The sequence below is a fragment of the Loxodonta africana genome, chromosome 24, assembly GCF_030014295.1.
Source record: "Loxodonta africana isolate mLoxAfr1 chromosome 24, mLoxAfr1.hap2, whole genome shotgun sequence".
Classification (NCBI taxonomy): Eukaryota; Metazoa; Chordata; class Mammalia; order Proboscidea; family Elephantidae; genus Loxodonta; species Loxodonta africana.
The window spans coordinates 35092372-35116869 of record NC_087365.1 but is presented as its reverse complement, the minus strand read 5'-3'; the positions used below and the strand labels follow the sequence as shown (position 1 = coordinate 35116869).

The 24498-nt window shown below is 42.3% G+C and overlaps 1 protein-coding gene across 5 annotated transcripts in view; it reads right to left on the bottom strand.

The window, feature by feature from the left end:
* The window catches only part of PHF20 (PHD finger protein 20), a 147157-nt gene that overhangs the window by 31400 nt on the left and 91259 nt on the right, over positions 1 to 24498 (bottom strand). For all 5 annotated transcript variants that reach the window (XM_003411689.4, XM_010591651.3, XM_064276045.1 and 2 more), the window contains one exon: positions 6793 to 7071. In XM_003411689.4, coding sequence (XP_003411737.2) covers positions 6793 to 7071 — 279 coding nt within the window. The remainder of the gene's footprint in view (positions 1 to 6792; positions 7072 to 24498) is intronic.

Below are 24498 nucleotides of genomic sequence, written 5' to 3'. Positions count from 1 at the left end.
CTCAAACATTAGCTATTCTAATCTTGTTTGCGATACTCTCTCCTTGGAAACTGGTGCTGGCCTGCTGTCAGCTTTCTCTTCAGACAGCTTGACAAACTGTTCGGTGACCCACAGAGCATGTGCCTGGCTGCTGTGCTTCCCTCCTGCTGTCCTGACAGGGCTGGACAAGGAGCAGCTTCCTGCCAGGGCTCTGGATCAGAGAGCAGCTTGTTGCCTGAGGTGGACTAGGCTTTCCTCCAGGATGGCCACTTGTCCTCTCCCCAGGCTGCAGGTGCCCATAAGGAGAAAAACCAAGAGCGCCCTGCTAACTCCCTCTTTACAGCCTGCTCTCTATTTTTCCATCAGATCATCAGCAACTTATGAAAGCAAAAGATCAATTATCATCAGACTGTCACTTCCAGGAGGGAAAAGGAAGAGTTAACATCACTATCGCCTGTGGGAGAACTCTTGTACACCCCAGAGCACGGTTGAAACAAGCAGTGGCCCTGAGCAAGTTCTAACCTGTATAAGGAAATGGCAACTTAAGGGCAGAACGGGAGTGGGTATACACGTGGGGAAATTTCCACTGCCTACTGAGGAAGTGGCACTCAGGGCCTACCACCATCATTTCACCATCTCTACCTTCTCAGCCTCATCTTTCATCATCAGTCCACCACCCTGGACTCCACTCAGACACCAGCAAACCCCAACACACTCCAACAAACCCCTCTCTCAAGTTCTGCATTTTCTGCCTTAGTTTATGTGGCAGAGACTGCTATGCATCCCTTAACACTCGTTTCTCTACTTCCTCCATAGGGAAAGACTACATTTTCCAGCTTCCCCTGAGCTAGATGTAGCCATGTATGGATCGTCTGGCCTAAAGGATATGAACAGAAGTGATGGGTGAAACTTCTGGGCTATGCCCTTAATGGAAAAAGGCATACTCTTTCCTTCACAGCAGCTGGAAGACAGGCAAGATGGGGAGCTATCTTGGACCAGGCAGAGGACCTGAGACAGAACTTAACCTCTGTCTTGTTTAAGGCAGCTATTTTGGTTCTCTCTGTATCAGCACCGTAATCTGTAACCTAATTAAGCTCATATCACACTCCTCCCTTTACGGGGAGAGAGGACATGCTCCTGTGAGAAAGCCCATCTAGCACCACAAGAAAAGGTGCAGAGGGCAACAAAGAAATACCTGCCCTGGTGCTCCATGGCAAAGTTTTACCCAGGGTGAGAGTACCAACCAAGTGAGTGTGCCAGTAGGCAACAAGCACAGGTGAGGCTTCCTTTGACCCTAGAATATTCTTTCTGGATCAAACTTCTACTCAGGACTGAATTTGCCTACACAGAAACAAACTCAAATACCAAGGAAGCCTGAGCTCAACTTGGAAGAGAATTTACCAAGAAGATCCTGGTGCCCTGAGCGGCCTCATTTGGAAAAGCAAATCTAAACTGACCTTCTAAATTCACTTACATGACTAAAGGCTTGGCTAAGAAGAAGTGGAATTAGAGAGGCTGGAGTCCGAAGGGGCACCTTAGGGGCAGGTCATCAGTTTGTTCTCCTTCATGCCTCTGAACCTTTGCTTGCTTTTCCCCCTGCAAAGTGAGGCCTTTCCCTAACTCTGACTCACCCTGGCCTTTTAAGGCCTAACTCAAATGTCACCTTCTCCTCTCAACATCCCAGGCAAAATCTGAATATGTTCCCACAGCACTTCTATGTTCCTCATATAAAACTCTGTCCTTTTCATGTGCTTCTCTGCCCACATGAAAGTGCTGCCTTATTGACACCTAGTCCTACGTCATTATTTTAGAAATGAGGGAATCAGATCTGTGAAGAGACTTGCCTGAGGTCACACAGGGAGTGGTGGCAGGATTCCTACTAGGATTTCAGTCTCTGGACTCCTGAACCAGGACTGCTTCTCCTGCTCAATCTTACTGGCAGAGAAATTGAGGGGACAAAAATAATAAGAACCGAAGTTCCCGTCTGCCATGATCAGAGTACTCAGCATAAAGGGGGTACATTTTTAGGGCTATGAACGCCAAATAGCATAAACCCGATAATATTCTGCTTTTCACTTAAGCAGAATATTGAGGTCACATTGCCTGCGAACCAGGAAACATGCTGCCTGTTGTCAGAGTCTCACCCTAATAATCTCCCCAGTGGAACTCTCCACGCTGTCTGAAATTGTACTCCTAAAGACAAGGCTTTCTTACAAGTCTGAAGTGGAAACTCAGATATACTGCGAGAACAGGTGAGCTAGTTCTATTCTTTAAAATCTTCAGAAATTTAGTTAAGTTGGGTGAGGGAAGAAGCCAGGAACAGGGGATGCCTTCTGGAGGGCTGGTGGCAGGATGAGGCAGCCACACTGGAATTTTCTGAATACCCTGATATGCTCACTCTCACTGACAGCCAGTAGTAGCATGATGATGGCTGAACATGTCTACTGACCCCATTTCACAGACGATGATAGTGAAGCTCCCGCTGGTTAGTGGCAGAGACAGCACTAGTAGCCAGGGGTTCAATTCCATTCTAGAAAGATGGACTGTCTGGTTCCTTTCAGCCTGGTAACTGCTATCGGGTAGAAGAGATACATTTAGACAGCCATTAAATTGTCTGTGAGGTCTCTATCCTCCTGACATGAGGGCAGGCGTGCCTTCTTCATGGTTGTCGGTCTTCTTTCCTTCCTGGCTGTAAAAATCCTCCCTCCACATGAGAGGGTACAGGAATGAGAAGGGTGTACCCCAGGCAGTGGATGAGTGGTCTGTGTGGCACATTCTGCCACCAAACTGACCTTTTACAAAGGAACAGCAGGAGATGACAAGTTAAAACACAGGGATTTAAAAGATCCTTTTGTTTCCCCTGAAGTATTTTGTAATTGTCCACCCCTGTCAGCCTGGTGAGTATACCCAGAGCCTATCTTGTTATTTAAAAAACTAGCAAGCAAAAAATCACCGAGACATTTCCAGATCCCAGTGGAAGGGATCCTTCTATATCATGTGAGAGAAAAAAAATCCCAGGTCAGTATAATGGTCTGAGACCCAAGGGCAGTGTATGGAAGTACAAAATCATCACTCAGGTTTCTTTATATCAAAACAGCAACACCCTGTCTATTGATTTTGTAGCTCATCAGTGGTCAGGTGAGTTTAGAACTCATCTAGCTCTCCGACTGTCTGGGCCAATGCTCTCACTGAGATAAAGAGCCAACATTTTTAAGAGTTTACTCTAGGTCAGACATCTGCTAAGCATTTTACCTTAGGTTACTTAATGTAACAAAATTATGAGGCAAGTAGTACTATTATTTCCACAGATGGGGAAACTGAAACTTAGCAAATTCTTTGTCCAAGGTCATGAAGCAAGCAAGAAAGGGAGGCTGGTTCAGTCTCAGGTAGAGTCCCCACGTATTACTAAACACAAACCGAGACTCCTGAGTACAGTCAGCCAGGTATCCCGAAGCCAGACGGGGGGCTGGCGCATGGCCAAGAACCCTACCACCCCACACTCAGGGGCATTACACCCAGCAAGGCCCACCTCTGACATGAGCAGGGGCCAGAACAGCAGCTATGTCTTGGGTCCCTTTATGGCTTCCTGCTGCCAAGCCTCAGCCTTTGGAACAACCTGGCTCTGGGGTCTCTGCGTGGTATCAGGTAGACTGCACCCACTCCATTATCACACCCCAGTCCTACCCAGATGCCACAGGACTGAGGTGTGATACTGGACTACTATATTCAGCACCCACTATTTGTACTGGCTTCCAACACCTCAGTAAGACCTCCTTCAGCGCAAGCTGTGTTCATGGCTCTGAGCAAGCCCACAAGATACTAAAGTGACTCAAAATAGTCCCTCCCAGAAAGCACTTACAATCCAGTTAGAGAGCTCACACAAATGCACCAACTTCAGCCATGCATAGCTGAATGGACAGATAAAATCATGGAACAAGGGAGAGAAAGAAGTCTATTTCCCACACCAGGCCTTGCAACAGTTTCATTCAACAGATTAGCTCAGACTCATCCCAAGAATTCAGCAAGTTCATGCTCAGAAAGACACAGAGAGGTCAGGAGGCCTGCAGAGAGTTGGATAAGGAAACCAACTGGGATTTGCACCACACCTGCAAAGCTCCAAAACTTAGGTTCCAATTGAGGCCTGGGCCAGGTAAATACTATAGGTATAATGGAGGGTGGGGGGAGGAGGTTTCTAGTAACCTCGAGTCCTAGGAAATAGGCCTACTCCCAGAATTAACCATGTAATCAACAGCAGAGATAAATAAACTCGCCTAAGAGACACGGAATGGCCATCAGAGCCAGCGGGACTGGCCAGTAATAGACATTAAAATCCACGAGGAATCAAAGTGTTTGCCCCTAAAAGAAGCAAGCGTAGCCCTGGCAAGAGGATAACCTGGCCAGAGAAATGAGTCAGTCCCCTCTTCTTTGTGCCAGGAATATCCACAACCATGAGCACCAGGCAGAACAAAACTTAGGTTCTCAGCCTTCGGAACAACCTGGCTCCAGAGGCGCTGTGTGGTCTTGGGTGGGCTGCAACCACTTGAGTGTCGCAAACCAGTCCTGCAGGTAGAACCTCCCAGAACAGAGCCTGGCATATAATCTTGTTGTTGTTGTGCACTGTCGATTCCGACTCGTAACGACCCTACAGGACAGAGCAGAACTGCTCTATAGAGTTTCCTAGGCTGTAATCTTTATGGGAGAAGCCATGGCGGCACAGTGGATAAGTACTCAGCTGCTAATGGAAAGGTCAAAGGTTCAAGCCCACCAGCCGCTCAGTGAGAGAAAGATGTGGCAATCTACTTCCTTAAAGATTATAGCCTTGGAAACTCTACAGGATGGTTCTGCTCTGTCTTACGAGGTTGCTGTGAGTTAAAACTGACTCCTTGGCAACAGATTTATGGGTTTTAATCTTTACAGAAGCAGATCTCCAGGTCTTTTCTCCCATGGAGCCACAAATCAAAAACCAAACCAAACCCAATGCCATCGAGTAGATTCCGACTCATAGCGACCCTATAGGACAGTGCAGAACTGCCCCATAGAGTTTCCAAGGAGCGTGTGGTAGATCTGAACTGCCAACCCTTTGGTTAGCAGCCATAGCATTTAACCACTACACCACCAGGGCTTCCACAGGTGGGTTCAAACCCCTGATCTTTTGGTTAGCAGCCATTCATTTAACCATTGCGCCACCAGGGCTCCTTGGCACGTAACAGGCATCATGATTATTGAATAAGCAATCAATCTATTTTAGTCTGAGGCAATTCCCAAAGAAGATCTGAGCTGGACAGAGGAAAGAAGGAGATTTGACGGCTGTGGGCTTCATTTTAAAGAAGTAACTGGCACCTGGTCTGGTTCCTGCAAGGCTGCTCTGAAAGACATCCATCCCCTGATGGGTGCCAGAACCAGGCTCCAGATATTGGTGAAATCACTAAGGCAGTGAGGGCTGCCTTGCCCTCCAGCCTTCATCTCAAGTCTCCTCCTTGGTGGCTATTGGCCAGCTGGCCTTCCCCAGGCAGCTCCTTCTAGCTCAATGCTCAGTCTCACCAAGTACACAGCAAGACTGCCTACAGCGGAGGGTAAAAGAGCCACACAGTTTAATACAGTCCAATACAGGTAGCTACTGAGCACCTGAAATGTGGTTAGTCTGAACTGAGATGTTCAGTTAGTGTAAAATACACACCAGATTTTAAAGACTCAGTATAAGGAAAAGAGTAAAAATAGCTCGCTAATAATTTTTATATTGATTATATACTGAAATGATAGTATTTTGGATATGGTGGGTTAAATATTATTAAAATTAATTTCACCTTTCTCTTTAGTTTTAAATGTAGCTACCAGAAAATGTTAAATTACATGTGTAGCTCATATAGTATCTCTAATGGACAGTGTAGAACATATGGCAAAACTCCACCTTGACCTTGACCCATTATGTCTTCACAGCATGGCTGAGGGCCGACTTCTCTGAGTGTCAGAAATTCCACCTTAATCTGCATGGCCCTGCCCCGACGTCCTGAAGCCTGATTTCAGACTCCCCTGGAACAGTGTCAGGTGTCCCAGGAATGCCATATACCATCTAACACCTACATATGAGAAATGAAAAAGCTATAAGCCAAAAGAAATATAGTGATGTTACAATTTCAGGAAAAAGCTGGGAAACTTGGAGAATTTATTAGAAACTCATTAATCCTTCCTGAAATCCCTCCAGAAACATGTAATTTTTCCATTTCTATCAGTTTCAGAAGAAATCCCCAAAAAGATTTCCTGTAATAAGATATGAACATGAGATTTTATGGTAACTTTTATTACCACCACTGTAGTTTCAATGCAAAATAAACAGTGTTGTTAGAAAATGCTTTCAATTGCAATTAAAATGAAACAGGGCTCAAATTGGGACCCAGCAGGAGAAATACATCATCACCTTTTTGTTCTTTTGTCTTGCTGGTAGGGATAGGTGTAGGTTTGGGGTGGATGGGGTGGGATTACCGTACCCATGCTCTTCTGAGAGTGAGTTCTCCTGGCAGTTCTGAAGGAGCTGCCCTTCCTCACTGTCCCCACTTCATACCAGGAACACCAAAGCCTTCAGACATTAAGTGACTTGGGCAGCAAAAGGCAAAGGCAAGAACAAAAGTCAGATGTTCTTGCTTTCTGCAGGAGGGCTACCACCATATGAGCAAAATCACTAGTCATTTTCAATCTTTCAGGATTCAACTGGACCAGACCAATCTAAAGCCTGTTCTCTGTGTTTTCCAGAAATGTAAGCACTGTGACCTGAACAGAAGAGCCCTCCATGACAGAAAAGAGAACCAGAACACTTACTTGGGGAACTGGCTGAGACCCGCTTCCTGGCCAGGCTATCCTGGCTGGCCTTGTCTGAAGCTGAAGAACCCCTTGTTTGGACATGCCTCTTTCCTGGACTCTCCTCTGGCTCTGGTGACTTCTCCATTCCATGGAAATACTTCATGTGATAGTGCAATAGTTTGGCTTTGCGGAAAAATTTTAAACAGTCCACAACTTTGCATCTAAACTTGTGGTCCAGGTCAACAGTGGATGCTTTAGATGTCACAAAGTCACCTGTTTTCTTAAAAGTATTTGTTACTGAAAAACAAAAACAAAAAGATCCCTCATACTTAACCTCTAGTTATTAGAAAACATGCATCAACATACAGCAATAGAAAGTGAAGGAGTAGCATACATATGCAGCCAGGGACATCGAATGGACTGCCATTACCTCCCAAAATTACTGTTTTGAGAGGATGAATACAACTTGAGATAAAGTAATAGAGATAAAACTGTGATTTGTCTTTAGAAAGAAGAGATCAATTTGTTTTTTAAGCATCCATGTAAGTTCTCAGGCGGTCAAAGACTTGGGAAACAGAACAGAAGAAAATCCTAAAGAAAACTAGGAACCCAACCCAGCACTTACTGCTCAGGAGTTGGGGCAGATTATTCAGATTTACCACCATCTTGCATGGACATAACTAGGGAACATTTCAGGGGGAGCTCTTTGCAGTATAAAACCTAAGGGATTTTATAAAAGTTTTTGCACAGGTGACTGTAGCTATTACAAAAGATTTTGGTAATGAGCTTTTTAGATCTCACTATCCTGCACTTTGTTTGAAGGACTCTGACACTGCAAGATAAAGAACCAACTGAATGGAGATGGAAGGAATGAGGAGAATGTGGAGGACTCAGTGATAAAACTCAGAAACAAAAAAAAGTTTGACGAATGCTTCAAAGGTCAGCGGAGCAAGGGCGGGGTTTGGGGACCATGGTTTAAGGGGACTTCTAAGTCAATTGGCAAAATAATTCTATTATGAAAACATTCTGCATCCCACTTTGAAATGTGGCATCTGGGGTCTTAAATGCCAACAAGTGGCCATCTAAGATGCATCAACTGGTCTCAACCCACCTGGAGCAAAGAAGAATGAAGAACACCAAGGTCACACGATAACTAAGAGCCCAAGAGACAGAAAGGGCCACATGAACCAGAGACCTACATCATCCTGAGACCAGAAGAACTAGTTGGTCCCCGGCCACAATCGATGACTGCCCTGGCAGGGAGCACAACAGAGAACCCCTGAGGGAGCAGGAGATCAGTGGGATGCAGATCCCAAATTCTCACAAAAAGACCAGACTTAATGGTCTGACTGAGACTAGAGGAATCCCGGTGGTCATGGTCCTCAAACCTTCTGATGGCCCAGGACAGGAACCATTCCTGAAGACAACTCATCAGACATGAAAGGGACTGGACAATGGGTGGGAGAGAGATGCTGATGAAGAGGGAGCTAATTATATCAGGTGGACACTTGAGACTGTGGTGGCATCTCCTGTCTGGAGGGGGGATGGGAGGATAGAGAGAGTTGGAAGCTGGCAAAATTGTCACGAAAGGAGAGACTGGAAGGGCTGACTCATTAGGGGGAGACCAAGTGGGAGTACGGAGTAAGGTGTATATAAACTTACACGTGACAGTCTGACTTGATTTGTAAACGGTCACTTGAAGCTCAATAAAAGTTAATAAAAAAAACAAAGTTTGACCATCCCCATATCACTGTCATGCACCAATGACAAAAAGTAAAGCGGTCATGAGGAATTCATGCATGTTAGAAACTTAGTTTATTGAAGACTTCCTTCACAAAACCCTCACTTGAACAAGAGCAATCACCTGAAACTCAAGTCAATGCTACTCTACAGATCACCTCACCCAAGAATATCCTGAACAGACCTTTCTTGAGTCAAATTTTCCCCAAATGCAACAGTACAATCTCCACTAAAAGTAGGTACCATTACAAACTTTTGGGAAATATTATGACGATTTTTTCTAATTCAATCCCATAATCAGAAGCAATAAAAACCTCAAGCATACTCTAGGATACCTTACAAAATCAGCACTACAGTATGTGTGTGTATCCCAAAGCAGAACATCTTAAAACCACTTTCTCTCCATGGCAGTGGATATAAGAAATAGGCCCACAAATCAGTAAGATGTAGGAAAGAGAAAAAGCAACCTGAAGTGAAAGGGAATTTCTACTTCTCAGATGAATGGCTGTGTAGGGAAAAGTTTGACAACGGAGAAGTTAAAGGCTCAAACCTCTAATACATCCCCAAATTCTTAAAGTAAAACACAAACGATTTCTCTCAAATCTCCTCCCCTTGAGCCTATTCCATTTCATTTCATTTTGACATCAAAAATGAAATGGAACGCATAAACGTCGATATCCTAGGCATTAAATTAGTGAGCTGAAATGGACTGGTATTGGCCATTTTGAATCGGAAAATTATATAGTCTGCTATGCTGGGAATAACAACTCAAAGAGGAACAGTGTTGAATTCATTGTCAAAAAGAATGTTTCAAGAACTATCCTGAAGTACAACGCTGTCAGTGATAGGATAATATCCATATGCCTACAAGGAAGACCAGTTAATATGACTATTATTCAAATTTATGCACCAACAACTAGGGACAAAGTTGAAGAAACAAGATATTTATCAGCTGTTGCAGTCTAAAATTGATCGAACACGCAATCAAGATGCATTGATAATTACTGGCGATTAGAATGCGAAAGTCGGAAACAAAGAAGAAGGAGCAGTAGTTGGAAAATATGGCCTTGGTGACAGAATCAATACCGGAGATAGAATGATAGAATTTTGCAGGACCAATGACTTCTTCATTGCAAATACCTTCCTTCACCAACATAAATGGCGACTATACACATGGACCTTGCCAGATGGAACATACAGAAATCAAATTGACTATATCTGTGGAAACAGACAATGGAAAAGCCCAATATCATCAGTCAGAACAAGGCCAGGGGCTGACTGTGGAACAGACCATCAATTTTTCCTATGCAAGTTCATGCTGAAACTGAAGACAATCAGAGCAAGTTCACAAGAGCCAAAATATGACCTTGACTATGTCCCACCTGAATTTAGAGACCATCTGAAGAATAGATTTGATGCATTGAACACTAGTGACCTAAGACCAGACAAGCTGGGGAATGACATCAAGGACATCATCCATGAAGAAAGCAAGAGGTCCCTGAAAAGACACGAAAGAAAGAAAAGACCAAGATGGATGTCCGAGGAGACTCTGAAACTTGCTCTTGAGCGTCGAGCAGCTAAAGCAAAAGAAAGAACTAATGAAGTAAAAGAACTGAACAGAAGATTTCAAAGGGCCTCTCGAGAAGACAAAGTAAAGTATTATAATGACATGCGCAAAGAGCTGGAGATGGAAAACCAAAAGGGAAGAACACGCTCAGCGTTTCTCAAGCTGAAAGACCTGAAGAAAAAATACAAGCCTCAAGTTGCAATAGTGAAGGATTCCGTGGGGAAAATATTAAACGATGCAGGAAGCATTAAAAGAAGATGGAAGGAATACACAGAGTCATTATACCAAAAAGAATTAGTCGATGTTCAAACATTTCAAGAGGTGGCATATGATCAGGAACCGAAGGTACTGAAGGAAGAAGTCCAAGCTGCTCTTGAAGGCATTGGCGAAAAACAAGGCTCTAGGAATTGATGAAATATCAATTGAGACATTTCAACAAACAGATGCAGTGCTGGAGATGCTCACTCATCTATGCCAAGAAATATAGAAGACAGCTTCCTGGCCAACTGACTGGAAGAGATCCATATTTATGCCTATTCCCAAGAAAGGTGACCCAACCGAATGTGGAATTTATAGAACAATATCATTAATATCACACATAAACAAAATTTTACTGACGATCATTCAAAAAGGGCTGCAGCAGCGTATCGACAGGGAACTGCCAGAAATTCAGGCCAGTTTCAGAAGAGGACGTGGAACCAGGGTTATCATCGCTGACGTCAGGTGGATCCTGGCTGAAAGCAGAGAATACCAGAAGGATGTTTACCTGTTTATTGACTATACAAAGGCATTCGAGTGTGTGGATCATAACAAACTATGGATAACATTGTGAAGAATGGGAATTCCAGAACACTTAATTGTGCTCATGAGGAACCTTTACACAGATTAAGAGGCGGTTGTTGGACAGAACGAGGGGATACTGATTGGTTTAAAGTCAGGAAAGGTGTGCGTCAGGGTTGTATTCTTTCACCATACCTATTTAATCTGTATGCTGAGCAAGTAATCCGAGAAGCTGGACTGTATGAAGATGACACAACCTTGCTTCCTGAAAGTGAAAAGGACTTGAAGCACTTACTAATGAAGATCAAAGACCACAGCCTTCAGTATGGATTGCACCTCAACATAAAGAAAACAAAAATCCTCACAACTGGACCAGTGAGCAACACCATGATAAACACAGAAAAGACTGAAGTTGTCAAGGATTTCATTTCACTTGGATGCAGAATCGACAGCCATGGAAGCAGGAGTCAAGAAATTAAAAGACACATTGCATTGGGCAAATCTGCTGCAAAGGACCTCTTCAAAGTGTTGAAGAGCAAAGATGTCACCCTTAAGACTAAGGTGCGCCTGACCCAAGCCATGGTATTTTCAATCGCTTCATGTGCATGTGAAAGCTGGACAATGAATAAGGAAGACCGAAGAAGAACTGACACGTGTGAACTGTGGTGTTGGTGAAGAATATTGAATATACCGTGGACTGCCAAAAGAACGAACAAATCTGTCTTGGAAGAAGTGCAACCAGAATGCTCCTCAGAGGCAAGGATGGCGAGACTGCGTCTCACATACTTTGGACATGTTGTCAGGAGGGATCAGTCCTTGGAGAAGGACATCACGCTTGGCAGAGTACAGGGTCAGTGGAAAAGAGGAAGACCCTCGACGAGGTGGATTGACACAGTGGCTGCAACAATGAGCTCAAGCATAACAATGACTGTAAGGATGGCTCAGGACCGGGCAGTGTTTCATTCTGTTGTGCATAGGGTCACTATGAGTCAGAACCAATTGGATGGCACCTAACAACAACGACGACCCTATTAGGTTGAACCACATGAAGTTGACATTTTCGTAGATTTAAAAAGGTTCAACCTAATAATTCCTTTTTCATATGACCCACCCAAAAAACATAAGACAGTCTTTCAAAAATCATTGCAGACAACTACACCACAAGTGTGAACAAAGCTAAAGGCCCAAATCAGAATGCATCAACACCGCCTGTCGCCACCAGAGGGCGGCAGCGGCCAAATTCAGTCACAGTAATCTCAGTCAGGAAATCCTGGTGGTGTGTTGGCTGCTAACCAAAAGGTCGCAGTTTGAATCCACCAAATGCTCCTTGGAAACCCTATGGAGCAGTTCTACTGTGTCCTATAGGGTCGCTATGAGTCAGAATCGACTCTATGGCAACCGGTACTGGGTACTGGTAATCTCAGTCAGCCATCCCTTTGCTTGTGTTTGAAGCCCCAGTTTGTAATAAACTTATTACTTATTTATGATGAAGAGAAGAATGCCAAAATATAAACATCTTTGAATTAAAAAAAAAAAATTAAGAGTTGAAAATAGTAAGGAATTTTAACCAGTTCCTGAAGAATTACCATCTATTTTACACCCATGGTCATTTGCATAAGGCAAAAACAGCACAGTGGCTAAAAGTGTGGGCTCCCTAGCCGAACAGCCTGGTTCAAACCCTCGCTCCACTACTGAATCCCCATGCCTCAGTTTCCTCATATGCAGGATGGAGAGATAATAACGGTAACTACTTCACTGAGTTGTGAGAATTAAATACGTTACATGAAAAGAGCCTAGAAGACTGGTACATAGTATGTGCTCAATCAATGTTGGTTATTATTACTATATAGTATCATTCTGGACTTATGAACAGCCTTTCAGGAATGAGCCTGCTCATAGGCAGAAGAGCCCCAGTTGGTATGCTGGTGCCAGAGCAGCACAGTATGACAGAAGCAGCCTGAGTTTAAAACCCAGGTCTACACTTTATTAAATGCCTAAAAAACTGTTCAACTTATTTAACAGCTGTGATTATCCAGTTAATACCACCTATTTCAAAGAGTTGGAAAATCGGTTATAGATAATATATGTGCTTAGCACAAAGCAGGTGATCAATAAATGGAAGCCATTATCGCTTCACACATAAAATACATCTTCATAAGTAGGTTTATCTTGTTTCTGGAACATGGCTAGAGACACCTATTGTAATTATCAAGCAAGGTGAAACATTTCTTCAACCAGCCCTCATATGCCCTGGCTGTGAGACACATTACCCCGCAAGCACTTGATTTTGCCTAAACCAAAACCAAACCCATTACTGTCAAGTTAATTCCCTTCTAAAAATGTGAAATCCAAAACTGATAACAAGATTTCTAATCTGGTCACTTTGATTCAGTAGGATCGTTATGCCCATCTTTCAGAACACCTTACTTTTACCAATGCAAAGATTTTTTTTTTTTTAATGGTCACATTATACAATCTGTATCAGGCTGGTCTACCAAAACCTTGAATTTCGTTCTATCTTTTTTAAACATGAATTAAAGTACATCTCCCTTTCCCCAAATAATTTTGTGCAACTGTATGTTAGAAGTTACATTTATCCCTAATAAGCCCCATCTGGTTATTTTAGTCTAATAATTTTGTAATCCTACATATTCCCAGTTCTTTATCCAAAGGATGACAAAGATACCAAGTAGGAAGGACAGTGCTATGGATGGCCTTCAGACAGCCTTCAGGCTGACACCAATCAATTAATCTACTCTCTGGATATGCATATGCATGCAAAAGCTGGATAATGAATAAGGAAAACCCAAGAAGAATTGATGCCTCTCCAAGGCTGTTTCCTCATCATCAAACAGGAATAAGAATACTTATTTCACATACGTTTATGAGGTAATAGAAGGGAAAACCAATTAACTGCAATAGGTTACACAAACACTAGTTGTGATCACTGTTGTCATTAACCCCACTGCTGCTTGCTTAAAACAATCTAAGTTATGCATAACCCCACCCAGGAGTTCCTGCATCAGGGACACAACCCCAAAAATTCTAACATCTAATAAAAAAAAAAAAAAAAATTTTTTTTTTTTTTTTAACAGCCCCACTTTATTAATCATACAGGAGTCCTGGGGGGTGCAAACAGTTAAATGTTCAACTACTAGTGGAAAGGCTGATGGTTCAAACCCAACCAGAAGTGCCTCAGAAGCCAGGCCTGGAGATCTACTTCCAAAAGGTCACAGCCTCGAAAACCCTACGGAGCCATTCTATTCTGACAACACAGGGTCGCCATGAGTCAGAATCAACTTGATGGCAACTAAGAACAACAACATTTATCTTCAAACACTAAAGTATTAACAGTAATGAATGAAAGCACAATAGGAACAGTAAAACGATGCCACAAGAAAAAATGTTCTATATTTTAAAAAGAATTAAATAGAATATGCACAGTATAACTATGCTAAAGAAAACTCAAAACAAATATTATGAGTAAAATATAAAAGTACATATAATTATAATACATATGATAATATATGGAAACCCTGGTGGCACGGTGGTTAAGTGCTACGGCTGCCAACCAAAGGGTCAGCAGTTTGAATCTGCCAGGCACTCCTTGGAAACTCTATGGGGCAGTTCTACTCTGTCCTGTAGGGTTGCTATGAGTCAGAATCGACTCGACAGCACTGGGTTTGATTTGGTTTTTGGTTATGGTAATATATTACTTTTTACAACTGTAAGAATGTAAACAACAATAATATTTTGGTTATGGGATTTTACATCTTTTTAAAAAATTCATTTTTTCTACCTTTCCATGTTTTCTAGCATGACAGCCATATTATTTTCACAGTAGAAAGTACAACATACATTTTCGGTAAAAGAAACATGGTGACAGAGGCATAGTCAAGAAACTAGGAAAGTCACAGGATGCCAAAAGGGCCTCCTGGACCATAAATCCTAAGTCTCACAGAGAGGTGTGTGTTCCTCAGTGGGAGGACTGTTCAAATGGAACATATGTCTTGATAGCACCAGCTAAGTGACGTCATCCACTCTTGGGATACTATTGTCCTTGTCAACATGGGAGCAGTTGCTAGGAGACAGAAGGGCAGATAATGTGTAAATTAAATCCTCAAGGAAACCAAAACCAAATACGCTGCCGTCGAGTCGATTCCGACTCGTAGAGACCCTACAGGACAGAGTAGAACTACCCCATGGAGTTTCTAAGGAGTGCCTGGTGGATTCAAACTGCTGACTTATTGGTTAGCAGCCACAGCACTTAACCACTATACCGCTAGGGTTTCCGAATCCTCAAGGAAGCCTAGTTCAAAAGCTTGGGATAATCGAGTTATCTTTGGGTAGAGGGTAAACTATTGAAACAATTTATTCTTCTTTTAAAAAGCTTTGTGAAAATATTCGTTTGCAAGTACTTACTGGTGTTACCATTTTAAATGCGCTGCGCTCTTCCTCATGTGTAACAGACTTTTGTTTAAGGCAATCAGGGCAAAGCGGAGAACTCTCTCCTGGGCTCCCAGGCTCAAAACCCCAAGAGTCATGCTTTGCTCCTGCCTCTCCTAAATGACTGCTGTACACTGGTAAGTGCAGAGAAAAACGGTCCGCAGAATTTGGTACTTAGTGGTAACTCTGAGGAATGTTTCCTTTTCCTTTTTTGGATGTGTGCACGTGGCAGGCAGATTCTAAGACGTTTCCCAATCATCCCTGCCTCCTAGTATCTACACCCTTGTGTAACCCCCTCTCCTGGAGAACAGACAGGACCCGTAACGTGCCTCTAACCAACAGAAAATGTCATTTTTGTGATTAGGTTTCATAAGATTGTAATGTCTGTCTTACTAGTAGACGCTCCCTTGCTGGCTTGAAGAAGCAAGCGGCTATGTTGTAAACTAACCTATGAAGGGCCCATGTGGCAAAGAACTGAGAGTGGCCTCCGGCGACAGCCAGCAAAAGAAAAAAGAGACCCTCAGTATGATAGCCTGCAAGGAACTGAATGCTGCCAACAGCCATGTAAGCCTCGAAGTGGATCCTTGACCGATAGAGTGTTCAGATGAGAACCCAGCCCTGGCCAGCCTCTTGATTGCAGCTTTGCAGAGAACTCAATGAAGCTGTCCCAGACTCCTGACCCAAAGAAACTGTCAGAAAATAAATGAGCTGTTTTAAGCCGCTACCTTTATGGTGATATTGTTATGCAGCAATAGACAACTGGGATCAGTGCTCTCTCATTTTCTATACACTTGGATAATGCTTTCTTTATCCCCTTCTACAAAGTGCGTATGTTACTTACACCTAAAAAAAAAAATTTTTTTTTAACTATGTTTTCTGAATCTGGGCTTAGAAATAAACGTCCTGTTTAACCCTTTTCTGTATACCTATTGCCAGTATCTCAAAATCTCACGATTAGATGACTCTGATGGTGATACTCAGTCTGGCATCCAAGACCATGTCAATCTAAGCACCAGTTGCTTCCTAAACTCATCTCCTATTAATCCACAATGAGGCTTCAGCTCCTTCCCCAGCCAACAACTGGCCCCAGCAACTGCTTTATTCTCTCACAACTCACACCTCTGCTCATGCTGTACCCTCTGCCTGCCCTTCCTTCCTGGTTCAGCCAACTCTTCGCTTCCATCCAGACCCAGCTCACTCCACATTCAGGAATGTATTAGATGGCCCTGGCTCTCAGGGACCAGATGTCATCAACTCCTAGCACAAATGACTGTCTGCTGCACCCCATCTTTAGCACTTAGCATCTGCTCCTGGATCTTGGTGTCATTACTCCATCCAGAGGATTAAGGGCCATTTCTCATTGTCTTGTGTATACTCAGCACCAAGCTCCAACACAGTATTCTTGTCAGCAATAACACAGGTGACTCCAGTAGTTTAGTGTGCCTTTTGACACGTTCTTCGAATACTATAATGAATACAATATTTTTTCAGGTCTGTGAAGGAATAACCTTCTCAGCTTTGAAGCAACAAAAAGCAATCAAAGGGGAACAGGAACAGATTTAAGTATTCCCAGCAACTGCAGTCAAATACTTAAAAGAGAAAAATAAATTAAAGTGACCATAAATAAGGGAGCAGTTAAATAAATTATGGCAAACTGCATTATGTAATTCCCCTATGAAGTAGCTCTGTATTTACTGATATGGCTAATCTCAAGATAAATTACTAAGTGAAAACGAGAAGTTGCCCAGTACATATTCTACGACCCCATTTATGGTAAGGGGAAAAAAATCAAACTGTGGACAGTGGTTACCTCTAGGGAGGAGCACAGGATAGAAAGGCAGGTAGTAATGAGGGATGTCTACGTTCTCTCTGTATACACCAGGAACACTGAGCACACCTAGCACCTAGGTCTTGGCTTCTAAATACAGTTCTCCTCTTAAAAATAAAAAAAGTCAGGGCTTCTTGAAAAAATGGTTGAATCCAGCATTGAATAAGTACAAGATGAGCTTGGAAAATCTTGTTACGCCAGATGTAAAGAAGTGCTCAAAGGATGATGAGGACATGACAAGGACACAGGCGCCAATGTGAAGGACTTCCCACTGGCCAAATCTGTGGTAGTATAAGTTTTAAAATAATGACAGAGACTGATTATACAAACAGAACACAGTAACAATCCACAGGTCCATGTGCATATAAAGAAAGAAAAAGGAAAGCTCTTCCTTACAAGAAAATACAAGTTAATAAGTATAGAAGAAATGTTGAGAGTTAAAAACCACCATTTGGTAGGCATGAGTAAAAACTGTTTCAAGCAAGAATTATCAATGGATGCTAAAATAGTGGGTGAAAGTTTGATGGAAAAAAACAAGATACTTACATTGTCTCAAAGTATCCCTTCACAAGACACTCATTAATTATAAATGGAAAAAATAATAGCTTTACTGTAGAGAAACCTGGTAGATTCTACCTTAGCCAAGTGATCAAAGTTAACATCACCAGTAAACGGGACAAACAGGTATCATGTGCCTCTTGATGGAATGCACCTGAAAAGGCTATAACATCGGTTATGTGGTATTTCTGCTAAAATGAATTACCTGAATCTAGTCATGAGAATACATCAGAAAAGCCCAAACTGAAGGACACTGTATTCTTCAGAAGTACCAAAGTCATGAGAGACTGAGGAACTGTCTCAGATTGAAGGAGACTGAAGACACATGACAATTAAATGCAACATGTGATCCTGGACTGGATCCTGACTACAAAAAAAAAAATTTTTTTTTCTTGCTTTTGCTATAAAGAACAGTATTAGAACAACTGGCAAACTTTGAATAAAGCCCTGATTTTTAAAATTGTACTGTGCTAATGTAAGAGAAGGGGCCCTGATGACCCAGTGGTTAAGCGTTTGGCTGCTAACCAAAAGGTCGGCAGTTCGAATCCACCAGCCACTCCTTGGAAACCCAAAGGGGTAGTTCTACTCTGTCCTGTAAGGTTGCTGAGTCGGAATCAACTCGACAGCAATAGGTTTGGGTTTTTTTTTTTTTTTTTTGGTTAATTTAAGAGAAAGAAGCCCTGGCAGTACAACGGTTAAGTGCTTGACAGCTATTTAAAAGGTTGGCAGTTCGAACCCACCAGCAGCTCAAGAAAAGGAAAGACCTGGCAATCTGCCTCTGTAAAGATAACCTGTTGCCATCAAGTTGATTCTAACCCCTAGCCATCCTACAGGCAGAACAGAACTGCCCTATAGGGTTTCCAAGGCTGAGATCTTTATGGAAACAGACTGCCACATCTTTCTCACGTGTGGTGGTGGGTTCAAACCACTGACCTTTTGGTTAGTAGCCACTTCCTAACCACTGCACCACCAGGGCTCCTCCCCGTAAAGACTACAGGCTAGGAAACCTTACGGGGCAGTTCTACTCTGTCACATGCGGTCGCTGAATGTTGGAATCAACTCGCTGGCAAACGACAACAATGTACAAGAATGTCCGTTTTTAAGAAATAAACCCTGAAGTATTTAGGGGTAAAGGTCTGCAACTTCTTTTCACACGATTCAGAAAAAAATAATTTCATACACACACGCACAGAGAGAGGGAGAGAGAGAAAAACAGGATAAAAAGCAAAAATGGTAAACTGTTAACAATTGGGGAACCTGGATGAAGGTACATGAGAATTCTTTGTACTATTTTAAAGCTTTTTTTTAAGTCTGACATTATCTCAAAACAAAAGCTTCTTAAAAATACATGCAGGAAAAATACATTGAGGCCACAGGCCAGCTAAAACAAAAACCTACGTGGAGGAAAAGTAACCCTGTCAACATACAGATCCCAGTGAACCTTTCATTGCTACCAGCTAGAACCAAGTCTCCACAATGCCCCCACAAAAATCACTGAGGATTTATTCCACAGGATGGCAGAGCTGCCCCAAATGCCAGGGCTGGGTTTACAGCAGCTACTCCTCTCTACCACTCTGGACTAGCTGTGTTGCCTTCCCCAGCTCCTACTCTTGCTGCCCACAAGCCTCCTTCACACGGATTTCTCGGGTACTGACTCCATTTCAGACCAGACACTCCAAAGACTGTGGCACCAATGAGGGCCAGCAATCACTGAATAGTTACTAATGCGGCATCCTGGCCTCCAGGAGCCTTGCTGGATGTTTCTGATGGCCATGTTACCCCTCCTTCTTGCTACTTACATAAATATATTCCTGGTGAATGAGTTCTCAACAACCCCTCCTCCCCCTCAGCAATCTTTCTGGATCATTCTGTACTCACCACTAAGCCCTTGTTCCAAAAGGAACACCACTCAGTTTCCAGATCAGCACATCTCCCCTTCAAATCAAAGAAGCCCAAAGGCATCACCGTGTCCTGGGGCACTGACATCACATACACACACACTGTCCTTCAGACCTACCCAACCTACTAAGCCTGTGACTGAGTGTACACACTGCCTTAACGAGTGCCCTTGAGAACTGTGGTGGTTCTGTACGGCACACTGTGCAACTTGCCTAAGGCAACAGCCACATTCACTTGTTTGATTTATACAAACTCCATGGCAACAGGTTTGGTTTTTTGGGTTCAGAATCTCATCAGATGAAATTAGGAACTCAGTTAATTTACAGATTCTGCATTCCCAGCAATCAGGAAGTGCGTAACTCTGGCTAAGTCACTCATCTTGCGAGTATCAGGCAGGGCTTCAGATGGGCTCCTTCTGGTTCGAACCCCTGCTGATAATTTGCATTTCTAACAAGTTCCCAGGCAACGTTAATGCTGCTGGTTAGGGACCAATTCTGAGAACAGCTAGTAAACCACCGTTCTCAAAATTTATTATTCATAAGAACCACCTGGAGATCTTGTTAAACCACAGATTCCGATTCAGTATGTCTGGGGTGGAAATGCACATTCTCAACCAGAACAAACCAGTTCAAAGCCCAGGTATTAGGCTTTTCACCTACAAAATGGGAAGAATGGTGCAAATTTAGAAATAAATGTCTTTCAGTAGAAGGAGAGTTAAATTTCTGTATACCCATACAATGAAATAAATTTTATTGTGAAGTGAGATATGAACTGACACAGAAAATATCACATATGATGCCCGGCTACCACCACGGACTGCTTTGAGAGGGATCACAATAGAGGGTCCCAGACAGAGCAAGAGATAAATGTAGAACAAAATGCTAACTCACAAAAAAAGACCAGACTTACTGGCCTGCCAGACTGAAGAAACCCCAAGAGTATCGCCCCCAGACACCCTTTTTTATATATATATAATTTTTATTGTGCTCTAAGTGAAAGTTTACAAATCAAGTCAGTCTCTCACACAAAAACCCATATACACCTTGCTACATACTCCCAATTACTCTCCCCCTAATGAGACAGCCTGCTCTCTCCCTCCACTCTCTCTTTTCGTGTCCATTTCGCCAGCTTCTAACCCCCTCCACCCTCTCATCTCCCCTCCAGGCAGGAGATGCCAACATAGTCTCAAGCATCCACTTGATCCAAGAAGCTCACTCCTCACCAGCATCCCTCTCCAAACCATTGTCCAGTCCAATCCATGTCTGACAAGTTGGCTTCGGGAATGGTTTCTGTCCTGGGCCAATAGAAGGCCTGGGGGCCATGACCACCGGGGTCCTTCTAGTCTCAGTCAGACCATTAAGTATGGTCTTATGAGAATTTGGGGTCTGCATCCCACTGCTCTCCTGCTCCCTCAGGGTTCTCTGTTGTGTTCCCTGTCAGGGTATTCATCGATTGTAGCTGGGCACCATCTAGTTCTTCTGGTCTCACGATGATGTACTCTCTGGTTCATGTGGCCCTTTCTGTCTCTTGGGCTTATAATCGCTTTGTGCCGGACACCCTTTTAACTCAGTCCTGAAGTCACTCCCAAGGTTCACCCTTCAGCCAAAGATTAGACAGAACTATAAAATAAAAGGAGACTCAATGGGCACAGCAGCTCAGAGGCAAGGATGAGAAGGCAGGAGGGTACAGAGAAGCTGATAACAGGGAACCCAAGGTCAAAAACGGGAGAGTACTGACATGTCATGGGGTTGCCAACCAATGTCACAAAACAGTATGTGTATTGTTTAATGAGAAACTAATTTACTCTGTAAACCTTCCTCTAAAGTACAATACAGAAAAAATTTTTTAAAGAATTTGAACGGTGCTGAATTTACCAGAAGTAAAAAATCTTAAACCTGTCAATAGCTTCTGTAATCAAGCTGAAATCATATAGCCTCCTCGGACTAGGAAGAAAAGCCTGGTGATCAATGTCTGAAAATCAGCCAGTGAAAACCCTATGGATCCAACTGGTCCAATCAGCAACCAATCACAGGGATGGCCCAGGACTCATCAGTTTTCATTCCATTGTGCACAGGATAACATGAGTCAGAGGCCAACTCAACGGCAGCTACCTACAACAACAGATTTGTGAAACAGAAGGTCTGGCTTAGAGATGGACCAATAAGGAAATCTGGTAAGATCAACTTGGAAAACATTCCAGTTAGGTAGAACAGAAAACTGAAGAGATTTCCAAACACCTCGTCATCTCTTTAGCTGCTGAACTAAGTGCAGACATTATGGTTTATAAACTTAAATGTAACTGCCAGTTCTTTCTCACAAACATGTTTCTTTACCATTTTCTAATTCTAAGGTAGCAACTCTTCTATTTCAATGTCATGTTTTGTCTTACCTACTTTGAACAGAAGTGTTACACTGAAAGAAAAATCTTTTCTGTTCATGTTAGAATTTCATTACATTTGAGCGCCACTTAAACCTTCTCATGGAAATAAAGCATTACACCTTGTTTTTCCTTAAAGAAAATACCATACATGAAAAGAGCAGGCCAATGAATAATATAAGGGTATGGTCTTATTATTGTGTTTTTAAAAACCTGTATGTGTATCTGTATTTTCCTATATGCATGTCTGGACGCATGGAAGGCCACACACTAAACTGCATAATGGCTCCTTCAAGACAGTGAGAAAATATATGGAGGACCTTTGACTTTTTTGGTTTTAATTTTTCCTAGGATGTATTGAATTTGAAATTTAAAGAAAAAACAGCAAAACAACTCTTTATAAACTATTTTTTAAATAGAGGTTCCAGCTGCCTTAATTCAAGAAAGTAGTTGTAAAAACTCATAAAAAACCAGTATCTATAAAAAATAAGGAATTATTATTCCTTAATGAATGTTTTGAGTATGATGAAATATCAAATCCATTTTTAGATAAACATTAACAAGATCTTTCATTACTTTTCCCTTGTGACTCAAAAATGACCAGGCCTAAGTTCAATCCATGTTCAATGAAGAAAATTCATGAGTAACTAATGTGATTTAACTTTTAATAATCTCCTGGAAACATATTAAGATACATTTGCACATCAATTTTCAAAACATATCAATCACATATGTTGGTATTTTTTAAATCACTATATCCAATAGGAATCTTGGAGGTAAAAAAAAATCACTAGACCAAATTATAGGACTTGCTTGAAACTTCGTTTGGAAAAGAGATGTCAATGTTATGGAAGATCTAGAAATATTTAAACAGGGCAATGATGAACCAACAATGCTATTTACCATTTTGCAACTGGAAGTATCCAGGACAATCTATTCTTAAAGTAAGCACCTCCCTGAGGTCAAAGAGATCAGAAGTCACTCATCTTTGTGTGTACCCCCAGGTGCCTCCTCTCCAACCAAAGTAAATTCTCAATTGTTGACTGAATGACCCAATGAATAAATATTACCCAAAGCTTTACTGATACGTTTTCCAATGTGTCTATTTGCTCCAGCTGGAATAAAAAGTATTCAATAAAAGTATGCTGAATGAAGGCCCTGAGGTGGGAGAGTACCTGCCGCACTTGCCACAGCAAAGGTGGCCCTGTGGCTAAAGCAGAGTCGGGGGAGGGAAGACAGTCAGGAAAGATGAGGTCAGGGAGGTAACAGGTGGCCAAAAGGAGCAAGGCCCTGCTGGCAAGTATAAAGACCTGAGGTACTTAAGACCAAATATTATCAGTTCTGGTCAGTAGGAGACACGTATGTTAGCTTCATTATTCTTATACTTTCCTGCACTTCCTTTCAATATATGAATATAAAAGGGCAAGTTAAAAATGAAAAGCAAACTATTGTATGATCTCATTCATATGAAACAGGTAGAACAGGCAAATGCATGGAGACCAAAGTTTATTGGTAGTTACTAGGGGTAGGAGGGAGGAGGAAAGGCAGAGTCATTGTTTAGGAAGCACTGAGTTTCTGTTTTCGGTGCTGGAAATTTGACAATAGATATTGGTGATGATTGCACAACATGATTAATGTAATTGATGTCACTAATTTGTACACGTGAAAAATGTCAATTGGCAAATGTGTTATATTTTTAAATAAAAAAATGAACATAAACCACTAAGCATAAATACTAAATACTCAGTAATTATCATTACTGTTTTTAAAAAACGAAGTTTTTTTTAATACCAAATACTTCACCTGATACTGAACGAAGACATGATTACTGCCATAAATGAAGTGAAAGGTACTAAAACTGTCCTGGGAATGATGCATCTCCAGTAGCTCCATAAATCCAAATCAACTGACCTCACTTTGGCTGCAACTTACCCATTGAATCTTTACCTACTTCAAGGAGTCTGCAATTAAGTCAGAAAGGACACCTCACAGTCTCAGAAATGGCCCTGTGGTTATGCCTAACTCCTACCCAAGGCCCTATCAACTATCCTCTTCTTCAATCCCCTGCCCCCAAACCACCAACTTAAACATTCTCTCCCCCAGGATGACTCAGGTCCAAAGAGCACTTTGATGAACACTAAGACCAAGACTGCCCCATTAACCTTTGTACACTCAACAGCCATCAAGTCAGTTTCGACTTATGGTGACCCCATGTCTGTCAGAGTAGAACTGGGATTCATAGAGTTTTCAAAGGTTTATTTTTTGGGCAGTATATTGCAGGCCTTTCTTCCAAGGAGCCTCTGGGTAGACTCAAATCTCCAACCTTTTAGTTGCACATTAACCATCTGAAGTGAGTCCTGAGTTCAACTTCTATGTGGCAGGTACATATTGCCCCTGTCTGTCTTCTCTCTACTCCCATTGTTTTATATTTTAAGTACTTCTCATACACTACCTTACTTTCTCTCTTGTATTACAGGTACCTGTAGTCTTATCCATTCTCTAGACAGAAGGACCTGGAAGGGCCCAGAT